This window comes from Podarcis raffonei, chromosome 3 (assembly GCF_027172205.1).
Source record: "Podarcis raffonei isolate rPodRaf1 chromosome 3, rPodRaf1.pri, whole genome shotgun sequence".
Classification (NCBI taxonomy): Eukaryota; Metazoa; Chordata; class Lepidosauria; order Squamata; family Lacertidae; genus Podarcis; species Podarcis raffonei.
The window spans coordinates 62367083-62386181 of record NC_070604.1 but is presented as its reverse complement, the minus strand read 5'-3'; the positions used below and the strand labels follow the sequence as shown (position 1 = coordinate 62386181).

The 19099-nt window shown below is 41.3% G+C and overlaps 1 protein-coding gene across 2 annotated transcripts in view; it reads left to right on the top strand.

Moving 5' to 3' along the window:
- Positions 1–19099, top strand: part of HBS1L (HBS1 like translational GTPase) — a 45316-nt gene that overhangs the window by 23211 nt on the left and 3006 nt on the right. Inside the window, exons 5-17 of one of the 2 annotated variants that reach the window (XM_053381969.1) lie at positions 3017–3125; positions 5166–5410; positions 5524–5689; positions 7051–7168; positions 7707–7853; positions 8226–8300; positions 9966–10083; positions 10222–10290; positions 11588–11692; positions 13650–13740; positions 15955–16063; positions 17315–17415; positions 18949–19093. In XM_053381969.1, coding sequence (XP_053237944.1) covers positions 3017–3125; positions 5166–5410; positions 5524–5689; positions 7051–7168; positions 7707–7853; positions 8226–8300; positions 9966–10083; positions 10222–10290; positions 11588–11692; positions 13650–13740; positions 15955–16063; positions 17315–17415; positions 18949–19093 — 1598 coding nt within the window. Of the gene's footprint in view, positions 1–3016; positions 3126–5165; positions 5411–5523; positions 5690–7050; positions 7169–7706; positions 7854–8225; positions 8301–9965; positions 10084–10221; positions 10291–11587; positions 11693–13649; positions 13741–15954; positions 16064–17314; positions 17416–18948 lie in introns of both variants that reach the window. The other variant, XM_053381970.1, reaches the window with a different exon arrangement.

Genomic DNA, 19099 nt, shown 5'->3' with positions numbered 1-19099 from the left:
TAGAGCTGAATCCAGGGCTTGTCTTGTACTTGTGAAAGTTGGTGCACGACCACTTTTATCATACTCTGCGACAGTTGCCCTTTATGCACCACTTCTTGCACAACAACGACGATTCCATACGTAACAATAGCACAATAAGTTGGAATCTTGCTCTCTGTTTTCAGTAGGTGGTAGGCAATGTTTTATCATTATGTGACACATTTATGGACAAGACATTGATGGGAATTACTTTGGGATAGCCCACTGGATTATATCAGGAAGAGGATGCATGTTATCTATGCACGTTTCACAGAATTGGATTGGGCTATCCTCTCTAGGTTACCTCAGGCCCTGGTTGTGAGCTTCCCGTAGATAGCTGGCCACAGTAAGAGCAGAATGCTGGACTTTATGGGCATTTGGCGTGCTCCAGATGACTCCTATATTCTTAAGGACTTGATTGGGTGCAGGGGGAGTAATTTAGATATCTGTATGTAGTATTTTCAAAGTTTTTTTCTTCTAAACTCAGAGCATTTTGTGTGTCTTTGCAGACTATCTTAAGGCTCTGCTTGCATGACAAATGCACTGTGAGATCCAGGTGGCTCTTAGTTATTGTGGTTGCTGCAGTTATGGAAATTGCTACCAGTCTGAAAGTGTGCCTGCCTGGTTCTTTGCCACACACACTGTACATGAGTGTGTCTACTTGGGGGCCCTGAACATCTTACTTGAACAAGAAATTACCGTGTGCGTACAGGCTCACAAGCTTTATAAAGAAGTCACAGCTGAAAGCAACAGGGCTTTTACTTGGAAACCCCCTGGTGTAACTTCTATTTAGGAAATAACCTTTTTCTAAATAACTCATTCTTCTTTCTTGGGGAATTATTCAAAAACAGCTTGCAAGTTGCTGAACGTCTCGAAGTAGAGCGAGGCCATACGTAGTCACACACTTAGGTGATGACCCCAGTTCATCAGTAGGCAAGGGAATCTAGGGCAGCGTTAGACGGGCAGGATGAAAGACTTCCTCTCCTCAGTACATTCTGTTAAGATGTTAAACTCACTAGTTTTGAAATGTACCATTAGTGCAGCCCACAGCTTTAACAAAGTAGAACCAAGTACAGCACACTGGAGTGTGGGTGAGAGGGAGAGATTGCTGAATACTGTGAAGGCTATTTGTGCCCTGGGACAATTAAATAAATTCTGAACCAAGGAAATCTACATTCTATAAGTTGAATAAATTATGCAAATTAGTCAAACATAGTAAAGGTAAAGGGGCCCCTGACCATTAGGTCCAGTCGTGGCCGACTCTGGGGTTGCGGCACTCATCTCGTTTTATTGGCCAAGGGAGCCGGCATACAGCTTCCGGGTCATGTGGCCAGCATGACTAAGCCGCTTCTGGCGAACCAGAGCAGCACACGGAAACGCCGTTTACCTTCCCGCCAGAGCGGTACCTATTTATCTACTTGCACTTTGACATGCTTTCGAACTGCTAGGTTGGCAGGAGCAGGGATCGAGCAACGGGAGCTCACCTCATTGCGGGGATTCGAACCACCGACCTAAGGATCGGCAAGTCCTAGGCTCTGTGGTTTAACCCACAGCGCCACCCGTGTCCCTAGTCAACCATACTTTAAAAATAAATAAATAAATGTTTCAGTACTGAGGATTTGAAAGATTTTGTTTGTGCATGTGTGTATTTCTTTTAAGGACTGGATAATTGCAAAAGTTGAAATGGCATAAAATTAGGCAATCACTTGCTTGTGGCGCCAAGCTGCGAACTGCTGTCTCACCCTATCCTTTAGGAAAATGTCATTCCCCTTCCCTGTCAATATCTGGCTTGAATTAAATTATACACCACCCTTCATCTGAAGATTACAGGGTGGTTTACAATATAAAACCATAAAATGCATATAAAACCACAAAATAACATAATAAGAAAAAGTAGGACACATTTAAAAGGCCACATCAGCCACAGTGGAATAAAAACACCTAGAATACTGCAGCAGAAACACACAGACTCATAAGTTTGCAAAAAGAAACAAATGTCTGGAAAGATGGACCTCATTATTTGGGAACACATACAGGGAGAAACTATTATAAGTGCATTCAGACAAATATAACTATATGTGCTTTACATTTAGCTTTTGATAAACAACAAAGTCTTTCAGAGTGGGGAAGAAAATGTTAAAAAGGATATTATCTCAAATACAGCATCAACAGAAGGTTAAAAAATGAGAACCCCACCTATTTGAAGTTAGGGGAGTTTCAAAAACATCCAGCCATTACATAAGAAAACTTCCATTATTAGGATGCCAAATACGATGAGCATTGGCTACAAGTTTTTGGCACACCTTTTGAGATAGAAGGCTTAGATACAGAATAAATATTTTATTTGTTAATTTTAGGTTTCCTTTTCTTCCACTTTCAAAAGCTCAGGATGGCTAAAATTTTTAATAAACGGCTCTGAATGTTCACATGTATAGTGTACATTGCTACAAAAGCAGCTTTTTACTTGGATAAAAAGGTAAAGATACCCCTGCCCGTACGGACTCTAGACAGACTCTAGGGTTGTGCGCCCATCTCACTCTATAGGCCGGGGGCCAGCGCTGTCCGGAGACACGTCCGGGTCACGTGGCCAGCGTGACATCGCTGCTCTGGCGAGCCAGAGCCGCACACGGAAACGCCGTTTACCTTCCCGCTAGTAAGCGGTCCCTATTTATCTACTTGCACCCGGGGGTGCTTTCGAACTGCTAGGTTGGCAGGCGCTGGGACCGAACAACGGGAGCGCACCCCGCCGCGGGGATTCGAACCGCCAACCTTTCGATCGGCAAGCCCTAGGCGCTGAGGCTTTTACCCACAGCGCCACCCGCGTCCCCTTTTACTTGGATACAACTATACAAATTTTTATTTTTAGCAAACCTGATTTTTAGAAAGCTAAAAGTTATCAGTTGATAAATCTGCCAAGATAACACATTGGACTACACTGAAGTTTAAGCCTGTTTGCATTGTACTTATGCTTTATATGCATTATTTTCTCTTCTACTAGGAAAAGTCAGAGATTCCCAGACAAGCAGAATTGAATCTGATGTCGTGCCAAAAGTTACCAAAATGACTGTGTCTGGAAAGAGACAAACTACCGGCTTTGAAGTTCCATGGTAAGCCTTCACCCCTTGCAAGGTACACTGGCATCATCTTCCTTCAGATTGGTGCACCTGTATCAAGATTTTTTGGGGTCTATTTTTACAGAAATTTAGTCAACATGTCACAAAACTGAGCAGCATGGCTTCTTGTTTGACTCATAATTACTTTCAGAAAAAGGCATCTTGCATTCGTGAGTTTTTTTGAAAAAGAATCTTTCACTCTGAGTAGCACAGAGAAAACAGCTAGCCACATTAAAATAATCTGTTTCACAGGGTGCAAAATTTTCTGGAGGTTAGTTTAAAATACAACTTTGCAAATTGAATTGTTGCAAGCTCAGTTATTTGAAGTATAATGATTGAAAGAGGGGAAAAGAGGTTTTATGGTGTCCATCTGTAGACCTGTGACGGCCATTCTGACAATGGACTGGTTCACTGATAGAAGCCTCTGCTAGATTAAAGAGCTGTCTACAAGCAGATATAACGCTTCATGTATAAATAGCATCGCAAGTAACAGAATGCATGGGGCTGCTTCTGCAAATATCCAGTGGCGTTGCTGCAAACATGGAGCTCCTTACACAGGCCCTTGGATCAGGGCCATGGTCTGCTAAGAGTAATTCTGAAATGTGTTCTTTACTCAATTATTCTCAATCAGACATTTCAATTGACCTATGCCTGAAGGTTTGAAGAGGGGGAATTCTGAAAAAAAAATCAGTAAAGTGGAAGTAACAGATAGTCTGAATGCAACATACATATACTTGTATTTAGGGCAATGGATATGACCACATATTGTGATCAAACATCTACGTTAAAACAAATGGAGCAACTTCAATCTTGCATGGTCAGCATCTTGCTGCAGTCTTCATAGTTTACATTCTAAATTTATAAAGCAAGCGTGTATGTTCAGCATCTCTTCATAGCTATGGCTCAAACCTGTGTTAAGTAATCCTGACTGTGTACTCTTGCTTAAGAACCAAACGTAAATGACGTGCTCTTGAGCAACAGTACAACAGGTGGTCCACCTTAAACTACTTTCACTATTATTAATTTTCTTTATGTTCTGCTATACCTCCACATACTTGTGCATATATACCTGACACTTTTGCTGGAGATTCTCTGTGTGTATGTATACACAGACTTACTCAGAATCACAAACACAGTTCCAAATCCCCTCTTGGTAGGCCTTCAAGCATATGTAGCAGCAATGTCTTCTTGAGAGTAATTGAGTAAAGTATGCATTTCAGAATTACTCTTGGCAGACCATGGTCCTGATCCTGTGTGCAGCAGGACCACTAAATTCTTGCAGAAACAGCCCCTTCACAGCAATATTGCTTACATGGAGGTTTATGTCATGTGGTGTCTCTCTACTTATAGTTCTATTTCAGCAGAGGCTTCTATCTGTGCAGTGGAGAGGGAGATGACTTTTGCCAATTTCCCTTTTTTTCCTGCACACCATCTCCCATGTTCTTCTGAAGGATTCCCCGCCATTCTGGAACAGTTGTTTTTTTTTGGGGGGGGGCGTTGCAGACAGAGGGAGAATTGGCAAAAATTGCCCCCTTCCCTGTTCTGCTAGCAGAAGTCTCAGCTGGATCAAAGAGCCTTCTGTGAGTGGAGGTACGCTACCAAACAACAGTTGGAATGCCATTTATTGTTTGTAAAGCCAGCATTTCAAGCAAGCCATTCAGCAGGTAAGTGCAGATGACCATTTGCCAAGTGAGAACTTAGCACAGAATGAGTAGGACAATTTGGCGGGCTGTGGAAGGGCACCTTGCCAAAATTTTGTGCCTACTCATAACTCCAGGGAAGAAGAGTGCTATGAGTCCCTTCTGTACTGATTCTGCTCTGCCCTGCCAACTGCTTGACATTCACACTGTAGTAAGTCACAGTTCAGTAAATGATTGTCTGTATTTACCCACTGTCTGTGGCTGTTTGGTAGCTTGCCTCTGCTCCTTTATTTTGCAGTTTTGATGAACGTGTAAGAATGAATTTCATTTGTTCTGTAAGTTGTTCTGAAGTTGTGAAACTCTTCTCTTAAAGTTCATTCTTTGCTTTTTCCAGTGTGAATGCTGAAGAGAATGGGCATATGCCACAAAAGGGACTCTCAGCTGGAGATGCCAACGTGGGGGTTACTGAGATTCTTCCTAAACCAGCTTTTCCACCCCAGACTGTTCAAGTATCAGAAGAACCAACCTTGACACCAACTTCAGTGAAAAAGTCCGGAAAAGCAAAACAGCAAATAGATGTGAAAGCTGAGCTGGAGAAGAGGCAAGGAGGAAAACATCTACTTAACCTTGTGGTAATAGGTAATATTTTTTTGGAGTGAAAATTATCTGAATACACATAAACAATTCTTCGCTCAAGTGGCTTTTAACATGTATCCATCAGAGATAATCCCACATGTATTTCCTATTCTTAGGACATGTTGATGCAGGAAAAAGTACCCTCATGGGTCATTTGCTGTATCTTCTGGGCAATGTGAACAAACGAACTATGCACAAATATGAGCAAGAATCAAAGAAAGCTGGAAAGGCATCATTTGCTTATGCATGGGTCTTGGATGAGACAGGGGAAGAGAGAGAGAGGTGAGCAATATACAATATGTGTGTGTGTTGTTGTTGTTTAGTCGTTTAGTCGTGTCCGACTCTTCGTGACCCCATGGACCAGAGCACGCCAGGCACCTCTGTCCTCCACTACCTCCCGCAGTTTGGTCAAACTCATGCTGGTAACCTCGAAAACACTATCCAACCATCTCGTCTTCTGTCGCCCCCTTCTCCTTGTGCCCTCCATCTTTCCCAGCATCAGTGTCTTCTCCAGGGAGTCTTCTCTTCTCATTAGGTGGCCAAAGTACTGGAGCCTCAGCTTCACGATCTGTCCTTCCAGTGAGCACTCAGGGCTGATTTCCTTAAGAATGGATGCGTTTGATCTTCTTGCAGTCCATGGGACTCTCAAGAGTCTTCTCCAGCACCATAATTGTATGAAGTATTATTTGTAATGCACTTTTAGTAGTGCACATTGATGTTTACTGTTAGCATGAATAAGATACGATTAAATTAGTGGAATAAATGCTATGCTGATAGAATTGTTCTCCCTTCTTGTGAATTGAGGAAAGAAGCTGTTGTATTCAAACTTTCTGCATGAAAGGAATCTTTTCTGCAATGACTTGCCTGTAGAGGAATCTCCTGTGACCTCACTTAGAACACTGTGTTTAGTCCTAGATGGTTCACCTGGTAAATAATATAGCGTCAGAAGAGGTTCAGAAAAAAGGCAACCGAAATAATTTAGGAATTGGAGCCACACTTCTTGAGGAAACTGTTGCAATATTTGTGGCTTTTTAGCTGAGAAAAGAACATACTCCAAATTCTCCTGTAAAAGTGCATAGTTGGATGTGATGTAATTGGTTGTGATGTAGTAACTGCATGGGAGTGGTGGTTAGTACACTCTAACTAAGGAACTCATGATCAGCTTCCAGGGAACCTCAGGATGCTCCATACAGTTTGCAAATATTCTTCTCTAAGGCTATTGATACTGGGTTTTGTTTGTTGCCATTGCTTATGTACAGAATTAGTGCTGAATTGCATGACTAGTTTCCATGATGAAGTAGGCATGAGACTGCTCTTCTTTGGTGTGGTGACCATTCTTGGATGTGCTCTGGCATGTAAGCACATTCTCATTTCATAGCTTCCTCTGATATTGCAAGCTCGTACATTGACACATTTCTCAGGATTGCTAGCTGTATTAACTTGGTGATAGCTTTTTCTTGTAACCATAATTAAAAAAATTATTTTGTGGGCGCCTTTATCATAGAATGGCACTATAATCACATTAGACTCTTTTGTGCTTATCCCAAAGAAGGTGGTTTATTTTTAGCACTCATTTATTAATACAAGGTAAACTTTGGAAAGGATTGTAAGTGACACACTTCATGCCTGTGCTTTATTTTTAGGGGAGTGACAATGGATGTAGGTATGACCAAATTTGAGACAAAGACAAAAGTTATTACATTGATGGATGCTCCTGGCCATAAAGACTTCATTCCAAATATGATCACAGGAGCTGCAATGGTAAAGACTTTTTATTGGCATCACCTGTCTATAAAAAGAAGTGATAACACACTGAATTGAGTTTTGTAACAGTTCATTCACTGGCAGTATTTAGTGGTTAAAATCAGTGGTTAAAATCTGTGCAGTTTTGAAATGTTCAGTATGCCATATTGATTCAAAATGGCACCCAGCTATCTTCAAACATAGACACAAACCTGCTTTTTGATCTCAGGAACCATTGTGTAAAATTTTATTATATCATAAGCATTGTCCAAATGCAAAGCAAACAAACACTAGCTTTCCCAAAGATATAATAGATCCATACATTTTCCACTGTTTGTGCAAGAGCATAGCAAATCTTAGCTTTGTAGTTCTTACTGTAGCAATACAATGGGCACCATTGGGGCTTTACATTTTTGGAGTGACTCAGATATGCGTGCATTTTATTATAAAGGGGGAAAGGAAGCGTATTTGTGAAGAAATTACAGATGTGGTTGGGCTTGGGTGTGTATGGTTAATAAATGCCAAGAAATACTGTGTAACAATTATTCTTCCTTAGGCTGATGTGGCTATATTAGTGGTGGATGCCAGCAGAGGGGAGTTTGAAGCAGGATTTGAGACTGGTGGGCAAACACGAGAACATGGACTGTTGGTTCGATCTCTTGGAGTCACACAGCTGGCAGTTGCTGTCAATAAAATGGACCAGGTATTTTCCCTTGACTTTCTTAAAATTTATTTTCTGCAAGAAGAGAACACACAAGTTGTTACAAATGGAGCTTGGTTATTTTCCAAGGAAATTGTAATATTTTGTTGAATTCTAGATTGATGAAATTCTGTGGAAAAAATGGTACACGTACAAAGTGTTTTATTGATTTAGCTGACACGTAAATGAAGATTTTGTTGATTCTTTCAGCACTCAGTGTTCTTTCTACTGGGTTACCTTATTATTTTATAATTATTTTTTGGTGGGGTGTCTTACTGCTAATGTTACATCTTGGCAAGAGATAATTTTCATTTGTGTTAAGAATGGTGTTTGTACTTTATCCTTCCTTGGTGATATATTATGTGTTTATTTTAGGTCAATTGGCAACAGGAAAGATTTCAGGAGATTGTCAGTAAGCTCGGGCAGTTCCTGAAGCAAGCTGGCTTTAAGGTAAAGAAAATGATATAGAATTCAGGTGACTGATTAAAAGTCTGAGTTTTCAATGACTATATTCACTGCTATGGGTACAGGGAAGGTCATAAAATGCTAATGCCCCATTCTAAAGGTGTGGATATGATATGTGATAGGGCTGTGACAAAATTTCTGGTGACTGGCTAATTATGACTTGAAAATTATGCTGGCGTTTAGCAGAAAGGTTTTCAGTTCTTCAAAGGGCTAATACTTTAATTTGCTACCGACTGCCAAGAATTCCTTTTTAACGTACTAGAATTCTAGTCCTCTGCTTTTCCACTGACAGATGTTTTATATCCACTTCCACTGCTTGGGAGAGCAATACTTCAACTTCAATGCTGTCTTCAAAAGAAAAAATTACAGAACAAGAGCATCCTTTCCTCTTGTCCATGTTGTCTGTGGAGGAAATGAGTAGTATTTTTTTTTCTCCAGAGAGTTGAGCTTTTAGAGAAGCACCGCTGGCATTTTGCCACTGCTTTCTGAAAAAAACTAAATTGAAGGGAAAGAGACTACCCATCCTGGGTGTGGTTTCTTTCCCTTCCCTCTCAGTTTTTGCAGAAGTAGCAGTGAGGCAGTGCTGATGCTTTTTGTGGAAGCCCAGCTTATGAAAGAGAGCACCTTTCCTTTCCTCTGTGGTGAGCAGGGGATGGAGAGAGAGTTTAAGCCAAGCCAAGCTTTACAGCAAGGCTTGCAAGGTGAGGGAGAGGCCCTTTGTCACTGGCGAGAAGACCAATAGATTTATTGAGCCCTGCCTTTTGTGAGGTGTGAAGGGAATTGCCATTGGTCAGTTCAAGGTGTTTGGGGATGTGTATGAGACAGATGTTCTATACAGTGATGTCATGAAAGGATCAGATTGCTATAGGTGTTACTTTCTCCTTCAATATTCTGTGAAGTGCAGGACTTATTACCGTATTTTTTGTCCCATAGGACGCTTCGTCCCATAGGATGCACCTAGTTTTTTGGGGGGGAAATAAAGGGGAAAAAAATTCCCTTTATTTCCCCCCCAAAACCAGGTCGGGGAAACCAAACCAGGTCGGGCAACAGCGGGATGGCAGCGCTGCGCCTCCCCGCTGTCTCCCGAGCTTGTGGGGCTGGCCGATGTCTGCCCGAAGCGCGGGGCACTCTGCTTCAGCGCGCCCCGCGCTCCGTGCAGCAGGCTGCTATCCGCCCGGCGCGCAGGCGCTCTGCTTCAGGGCGCCCGCGCGCCGGACAGCAGGCTGCTATCCACAGGTTAGGGAGCCCTGCGGGAACTCCCGCAGGGCTCCCCAGGCTGCGGATATCTACCCGGCATGTGGGGCGCTCTGCTTGCGGGCTCCCCAGGCTTGCGGATAGCTTCCTGAAGCCTGGAGAGCGAGAGGGGTCGGTGCGCACCGACCCCTCTCGCTCTCCAAGCTTCAGTGAAAGCCTGTATTCGCCCCATAGGACGCACACAGATTTCCCCTTCATTTTTTGAGGGGAAAAAGTGTGTCCTATAGGGCGAAAAATACGGTAGTTAACTTGAGTAACTGATTAAGTAGCATTAGCTTTCTATCTTCCACAAAAAGAATCTTAGTTTGAGTTTCAAAAGCTTAGAAATACTACTTATAATGCTGGAAAAGTTGTTTTCCAATTTCACAGTGCAAATTAAACATTTCTCTCAACCAGGAGTCGGACGTAGCTTATATACCTACAAGTGGACTTGGTGGTGAAAATCTTGTCACAAGAAGTCAAGCGAGTGAGCTGACGAAATGGTATGAAGGAAAATGCTTGTTAGAACAAATAGGTATGTGTTTACTTCTGTAAGATTTTTAGAACAGTTTCAGTACACAGCTGGGGGAATGCAGTAGAGACAAATTAATATCGCTTGCTGTGAGAAAGTAAAGGACATAGCTATTCACAGAGCACATTGGTTTATTTACAGATTCTTTCAAGCCACCTCAAAGATCAGTGGAGAAACCATTCAGATTATGTGTATCGGATGTTTTTAAAGGTTAGTAAGTTTTCTTCCAGTATTAAAAAATAAATAAAATTACTGTCATACTATTTCCCTTCACTGGTGAACAAATTTCCTAAAAATATTTATTTAAAAAACTAATCTAGAAATGCTACTTAGAATAGGTAATATCCTGCTTTTCATTACTGACTGAAGTGCATGTACTGGTGTAGCTGGGTCATTGCATAGCTTGTTGCAGTAGTGCAATACACAGTATCCACAATTATAATTTTTTTTCTATCACTGCAGTTCTTAAATTTGGAGAATTGGCCAGACTTTTTGTAACTTTTATTAAGTTCCTTTGTTCTTATCTGTATTTTCAATGTACTTGTTTTTCAATTTTGTTTATTTTTTTCTGCGTTTTTAAAATAAGTACTTTAAACTTTTAATGTAAATGGCTTAGATTTTTCTTTGCTACTATACATGTTGCTCTATACATTTTGTTAAGTGAAAATAAAAAAAACACCTGCTGAGTTCAGCAGATGTGTCGGCACATGGGAACGTTGGCACCTATAATGGTTTTTGAATCTAGGATGCTTCTCCCACTCCCCTTCCCCGATACTTTCATCATAGAGAGGGCAGAACAAAAGTGTCCTGAAAGAATTTCCACCCTGGTTCTCCAATAATGGTTAGGCACACATTGAATAAAGATTCTGTGTATGCAGTGGCAGCTGTTGCCCATTGGGACTGGTAGGCTGGAAAGCAAAGTGGGCAGTAGTAGGAAGAGCTGGAGCCAATGGCAGGCGGAGCCAACTAATTCTAGTTTTCTCCCCGCCCTCCTCCCTACTCATTCTGCCAAGGGCAAAGCTGAGGCAAAGAGGGAAGAAGCTGACAGTCAGGGCTACCATAGGAAATAAGAAGACACTGCATCCACTATGAATCCCCGACTGAACTGAGAACTGTGCTTGCAGAAGAGTACAGTTCTTGGTGCTGGAATGGCAACCATAGTGCCAACATAATCCCTCTGATTTAACATCTCCAGCCAGCCACATATTTGTAGGTATGGTGAGAAAATAGTTTTAAAACCACTGAAGCACGATAGGTAGCCCAACGGAACATAAAATATCTGAGTACATTTTTCAAATAGAAAACTTACTGGTTGGATGTTTATTGTTTTCTTATTGCAATGTTTGAGATTTGTTTTACTGATAAAATCAAAGATTCGCTTTGCATTACAATGTAAAATCAATTGTGCAACTATTTTTCTCTTATCAAAAATTGCATCTCTGGTGGTGCAACCTTCAGAGAAGTTGCATGATACTTTTGCTGTCGCCAACCAACGTTTTTGTTGCAGATCAAGGATCGGGATTTTGTGTGACTGGTAAAATTGAAGCAGGATATGTTCAAGTTGGAGATCGACTGCTAGCGATGCCTCCTAATGAAACTTGCACTGTAAAAGGTATAGTATGCAGGCTGATGGATGATCTCCCTTTGGGTTACCCTGCAGGCAGCTTTAGAATGCGTTAATCTACACTGTCATATGTGAAAACCTCAAAGAAAATTGGGTGATTCCTCCTGCTGAACTGTGAATGTTGCTCCTGGAGGTCCAGAGAGCAGCTGTGTCCAAGAGCACTTTTGCAGCAGCTGCATGCATTCCTGGATAAAGCAGAAAGGGTTAACTGCCGTGGTGACATCAGTATTGGATTACTGCACCACTCTTACATTTATTGAAGCATATTTGCTCTGCCCCCCACCCCCATCTTCACTGGCTTCCACTTTGGGTGGGTGGGTGGTTAGAGCCAAGATATTGAATGACATGCTTCTACAAAAACCTGTTCACTATTGCCATCATTTTAGAGGTATTGCCCCACATCCTGCTGCCTTCTGATTGAATGTGGCTGGTGGCAATGGAAGGCACCCAGTTGCAACACCCAGTTGTGCAATTCCCTATCTAGATATGTTTGATTTGCTTTCCCTCTGTTGAATGTAAGGTGGTAATTCCCCTCCCCGCCCCTTCATCAAGCTTTTCATTTGGCTGGAGTCTTTATGCTCCTCTTGGTTGTTTTATCTGACCCAGTTTTATGCTCACTCCTTGCAGCTGTTTTAATTGCTGCTATTTGATTTCATAAGTAATATATTGTTACTGGATATTTTGTAATTTTTATTGCAGGTTGTGTGTTTATATACACGTTTTTAAAGTTTAAAATTTCCTTAGGTTGAAAGGTCGTATGGAAGTACTTAAATAATTTGCATTATTTTAGTTATTAGAATGAAACAATAATATAGCTGTTGCCATGTTACTGTTGAACTTTCCACTAATAGTTGGCATAGTAAGAATGCCATAGACAGGGAGGGAGAGAAAGTGATATAGAGATTTCTCTAAGCAGCCTTTTTCAGACTGTAATACTTCAACATTTGTGAGAAAATAATCCTAGTAGTCAGGATTCAGTTTATTTCATTTAACATTATTTTTTTATATAGGATGGCTACTTAAAATATTCTTTACAGAAGTCGCATTCCAAAGCAATATTAATTTCCTTTAGAATTAGCTGAGTCAGTGTGTATGTGTGTATAGCTGGACTGTATTCCAAGCTTATACTTTATTGGTTTTCACAACTTGCAGAATATTTTTATTGTAGATGAAACTGAATAATTATCCTGTTTTAATGGACAAGACATTATTATTATTATTAGTTTGGGTTTACTTTATGTATATCCCAAATATGAGGCGATAACTTTATAAAATCAAGCATTAAATTAATATGACAGTATAGTGCTTTTTCTGAAAATTTAACACTTTCAGATTAAGTACAGCATTTCCAGAACACTTTTTCCAAAATTGCCTCCTTTTTCCAGTTATGGTTTCCAGCAACCATATGAATGCTTCAAAGCTCTAGATGTTCGTGCATTTAGCCATCAGCATATAAGTGCAGGAATTCTTCAGTAAGTCTTACATATGATTTAGTACAGAGTTTAGTGTGCTTCATAGCACACCCATTTGTTTCACCATTACGTTGAAGGCAAACAAAAACTCATTTGGTGAAAAATGAAAGCAGGTACGACCGAGATATTTAAAAGTTTGCGGACAGGGTGCTTGTACCGTAAATAATAAATTCCTTCTTAAATTCTTGTGCAGTCATACTTTCAAAATTGTGACACCTGTGCAGTGTGACAGGCATATAGCTCAACATTGACTTGCAGAAAACTCACTCCGTAAGGCAAGGTGACTTTAGATGATGGTAGTTCCCGAGAAGAAAAGCTGTCTGAGGTTTTAGTCAACAGCTTTTACTATCACCTCATTCATACTGAAAACTGATGAGTCGTGGTTGATGCAGCAGAACTGGCAAAAACAGAGCTGTTTGTAGCAGTTAAACCAAGGTAGTTCACTGTTTAGTTCTGGTTTTACTCATTTCTAGGAATTGCCCTACATGATGAACCAGTGGATTGGGCTGCAGCAGGAGATCACGTTACTCTCACTTTGACTGGCATGGATATCATCAAAATCAAGTGAGTACACATAAGACTTTGCCTAAGCAACGGTTTATATTTAACATGAAGCTTTCTAACCGTTGCAGTTGATAATCAGTGGTTTACCGGTTGGGGAGGGAGGGTGTGGGAGGCTTGCTACCTGGATAGCAAGAGAACTGCAAATCACCTAGCCTGCATGCAAGTGACTCTGTGAAACTGGCAGTGGTCTTGATCACAGTCAGGCAATTGTTGGGTTAAAAAAAATAATAAGGGCCAGGCATAACGATTTGTTGGTATATTCATCTGGAGTTTTGGGAGGCGAAAGAGTGCTCAAATAGATTGCATACAACGTTGGGTTTTATTTTATTTCTTTACTGCTACTGAACAACAGTTATTTTAACACTACTAGTACACTTGGTCCTGTAAGGAAGAGAAACAGTACAATGTGACTGCTGTTTGACTGAGATAGACCAGTCAAAGGGTGACAAAAGAAGATGGGGCTCAAAAAAGAAGCAGAAAGGGGTTAAATTTGGCAGAAAGTATCAAAGAGACTATGATGACCAAGGAAGAGTTAGCTCTTGTCTTCTTCCAAATAAATACGTGGGGGGGGGGGGGAAACAAGAGCTAAAAGTGGCACTCTACATTAAGGTACTACTCTCCATAAAAACAAGCACCGTTTGAGTTTATTATGCAGAGCAATACTGGAGTCGACATACTAAGGGAATTTTAACTGGTTAATTCAGTTTGGTGGTGCTGGGTATGTGTGAAGGAGAGGAGCAGGAGAATGGGTCACTTGATTATTAACAATATTTACCATATTTTTTGCTCTATAAGACTCACTTTTTCCCTCCTAAAAAGTAAGGGGAAATGTGTGTGCGTCTTATGGAGCGAATGCAGGCTGCGCAGCTATCCCAGAAGCCAGAACAGCAAGAGGGATTGCTACTTTCACTGCGCAGCGATCCCTCTTGCTGTTCTGGCTTCTGAGATTCAGAATATTTTTTTCTTGTTTTCCTCCTCCAAAAACTAGGTGCATCTTGTGGTCTGGTGCATCTTATAGAGCGAAAAATACGGTAATAGCATGATCCTAACCATATTTGCTCAGAAGGAAACCCTTTTGATTTCAGTGGGTCTTAGGTAAGGTAAAGGTACCCCTGGCCGTACGGGCCAGTCTTGACAGACTCTAGGGTTGTGCGCTCATCTCACTCTATAGGCCGGGAGCCAGCGCTGTCCGCAGACACTTCCGGGTCACGTGGCCAGCGTGACGAAGCTACCCTGGCGAGGCAGAGCCGCACACGGAAACGCCGTTTACCTTCCCGCTAGTAAGCGGTCCCTATTTATCTACTTGCACCCGGGGGTGCTTTCGAACTGGTAGGTTGGCAGGCGCTGGGACCGAGCAACGGGAGCGCACCCCGCCGCGGGGATTCGAACCGCCGACCATGCGATCGGCAAGTCCTAGGAGCTGAGGTTTTACTCACAGCGGTCTTACTCCCAGATAAATGGGCTTAGGATTGCACCCTCAGAGATTCTTTGTACTTGTTACCAATTAGTGGAATGAATGACTGAATCTATATTGTTTGACTTAAAAGAGGGAGATGAGAAAATAAAGAGATTTAGTGATCTTGACATGGTGATCACTGTTTGTATTAGTCATGATGGACTAAGTAGCTAGAGAGAGGGGAAAGGAGTTAAGAAGACTGCTGCTGAAAGCTCTCTCAGTAAGCCATAATTCTGCCCAACTTATAATGCTGTGAACAAATAGCACCACCTTGCTACGCACATCACACTAAAAATTACTTGGAGAACCCATACCAAACTGCTACTCTGCTTTGTTTTATGTATGTGGAATTTTGTAGAGCATTTGGGACGATATGGTAGAAAGCAATGTGCTACCCAAACATACATAAAATAACCACTTCCATACCTCCTCCTGCCTAACAGAATGCGTGTGCACTTTAGAAGAGCCAGCAATCCCCAAACAGTAATAAATGCATTACTTCTAGGGTACCTGTTGGTAGCACTGCTGCTGCCAATCCTATCCAGCTCAACTGAGGGCAAACCTCACCCTGGCACAGTCTGGACACACAAAAAGGATTGATCACTGTGGGAAAGCAGCCTGGTGTAGGCCAAAGGATGACAGTGGGAATTGATTCAGTCTCCATGTTAGTTTGTCATCTAAGCATGCCTCTTGGTGTTACCACATTTAAAACCCGGGTGCACTTAGCCTGATTTGTTTCTTCACAATCTCTCTTGCAGTGTTGCGTGCATATTTTGTTGCCCCAAGGAACCTATTAAAGCTTGCACACGTTTCAGAGCTCGGATCCTCATCTTCAATATTGAAGTTCCTATCACCAAAGGATTCCCCGTAAGTGTGGCACTGTCTTTGTTTTCTGAAGACCTTATGTTCTGTGTTTTAGCATCCTATCAGTCATGCATGTGCCTGCTTTTTAATCAGATTCATTCTGTATGTACTGTACAATGATGTGTCCCAGCTTTGCTGCACACATCCTAAAGCAGAGAATACATCTTGAAATGCTGCTCTTGGAGAAGAATAGCTGTATTCATTACAGTGGTATTTTGAAGGTTCAAAATCATGGGTTAAGATAGTAGGCAAAAGCACTACTTGAGACTGAGAGACAGAAAGATGGCCTCATGTGGACTGCACAATTAAATCAAGAGACAGTTTTGGTTAACATTGTAAGGAGTTCATAAGAAAAGCCTCTTGGATCAAGTCAAATATCCATCTAGTCCAGAACTCTGGGTGGTAGCCAAAAAAGTATTTACATCAGTGCAAGGATTTCTGACTGTGCAACAGAACTCCCCTCCACTCACCCCATGCACCCCCTAAATGTATTCTGGGGGATCTTTCAATGCTCTGGAGTAGATTTAGGGAGGGCAGCGACCAACGGGAAGAAGAGAAGAAAGGCAAGTTGTGTTTGCACACGGAGATCATTTAGCAAATGGAACTGCTTTGTTTCATACTGTGCTCTGTTCTCACAGTGCAGAATCAGGTGGCCATAGGAAGCCCACATGCAGAGCCTGAACACTTTCCCATACCTGTAATTCCCAGCAATAATTATTCGGAGGCATAATTACTACCTCCAGCAATGGGGGTAGAACCTAGCTGTCATAGTTAGTAGCCACTGATTGCCTTTTAAAGCCATCCAAGTTGGTGGCAATCACTATCTCTTGTGGGAGCAAATTCCATAGTTTAACTGTGTGCTGTGTGACAAGGTACTTCCCCTTGTCCTGAATCGTCCAACATTCGTCTTCATTGGATAATTTGATGAGGGAGAAAAACTTTTCCCTATCCACCTTCTTCACACCATGCATACATAGTTTTATATGTCTCTATCCTGTCCCTCTCCCTTACTTGCCTTTTCTCTAAGCTAAAAAACCTCAAATGTTGTAACCCTTCCTCTTAGAGGTCAGTTGTTCCAACCCCTTAAGTATTCTGGTTATCCTTTTCTGAACCTTTCCCAGTTATTCGTGCAAAATCTTTGATCTTGTAGCTTGCAAAATGCATTTATAGAAGCGTTTCAGTCCTGTTCACGTTCTGTCATCTGCTGAAAATAGTTTTAAGACGGTTGTCAATTAAAACAAACTCTTGTTTCAGGTGCTTCTACATTTTCAAACTGTAAGCGAGCCTGCCACTATTAGGAGGTTATTGAGTGTGCTTCACAAGAGTACAGGTGAAGTCACAAAGAAAAAGCCTAAGTAAGTATTTCAAGAGGAAATTTTGGTGAAAAATGTGTTGCATAGCAAGTTCAACTCGAATTTCTATCATTTTAAGCCTAGTGGAAATGGGAAGAGAGATAATCAGATAGGCAGATAAAATGCAAATAGTTGATCTTACATTTAGATCTCAAAGCATTCTGAAACAAACTAACAAATATGTTGCTAAGGATGTTCTGAGCATGTCATTTGACTGCGTTTTCTTAGTTCTAGAGAGATAGGTGCTTGAAGTACCATTCTTAGTTTTATATTCTCTCTGCTTGTATCATATTCCTGTCCAAATTGCCTTTTTTAAAATTCTGTGTATGAGATTCCATCTTGTGGAAGTGCCAACAAGAGATTTTGAGAATACCAACACTGGAACTTTTTTAGGTTGCTTGGACTCCATGGGATTTATAATTAATTAAAAAATGATCCCTTGCAAAGGCAATGGATGCCAGCCAGCATATCTTGCTCTGGTGTAACCATGTGTCTGTACTTTAGCCTTGTGGGATTACACTTGGTTGATACGACTGAAGTGGACCTAGGCAAATACCGATAGCCTGAGCTTTTATTGTGTAATGATGCTATGTCCAGCCTCTCAGACATGGACTCTGGCCTTAGGGTTGGTGCACCTCAAGGTCATAGTGGAAATCCAGTTCTTTGCCCCGCAGGTAAATATTAGCGTCTTAACTGTATGACTTCTTTCCAACTTCCTTATTTTTGCTGTCTCTTGGCTCTTGTGAGATCAGGAAAGCCAGTATTGTACATGTGAAACTTTCTTCTTTGTTCTCCCCGGTCTCCTTCTAGGTAGGCTTGATCATGAAGGCTTAGGATCCTCTTACTGTATAAATCAACTCTTCCTCTCTTTCTCCAACATTCTCATTCCCCTTTTTCCAGGGCATGTGGAGAAGATGGCCTGTTTAATGTGCTATTATCCCTTTTAGTGCTTAAATTTCTGTACTTGTGCTTCAAGCCACAAAACCATTATTTTTAAAATCAAATTATTTTATGAATAAAAAACACAGCTGTGATCACAGTGTGACCACTCCTGTCTTTTTGAAGCAAGCCGTGTCAATAAATGGTTTTCATTGGTACTGCTAAATTCTCCAAAGTAAGCTAGTAATTCTAACCAATGCAATTCTAATAATAATAAAAAAAAGAAATTGTCCAGTAGCACCTTAGAGACCAACTAAGTTTGTTCTGGGTATAAGCTTTCGTGTGCATGCACACTTCTACAGATACTACCGTGCATGCAAATGAAAGCTTATACCCAGAACCAATTTAGTTGGTCTCTAAAGTGCTACTGGACACTTTTTAAATTTTTTAAATTTATTTCGACTGTCAGACCCACACGGCTACCTACCTGAATCTACAATGCAATCCTGTCTGCAGTGAGCATTTGTCGCCAGTAAATATTCCAAAGTTGGTATTACTAATTCCCCAAAATGTGTGTTTTCCATGAACACATGTGTACAGGCACAATAATAGATCCAATAACAATGTATATGAACTGTTGCTCTTTTCCCCTTACAGGTGTTTGACTAAAGGGCAGAATGCTTTAGTAGAACTGCAAACACAAAGGCCTGTTGCTCTGGAACTTTATAAAGACTTCAAAGAACTTGGAAGGTTCATGTTGCGCTACAGTGGCTCCACCATAGCTGCAGGAGTTGTTACGGAGGTATAG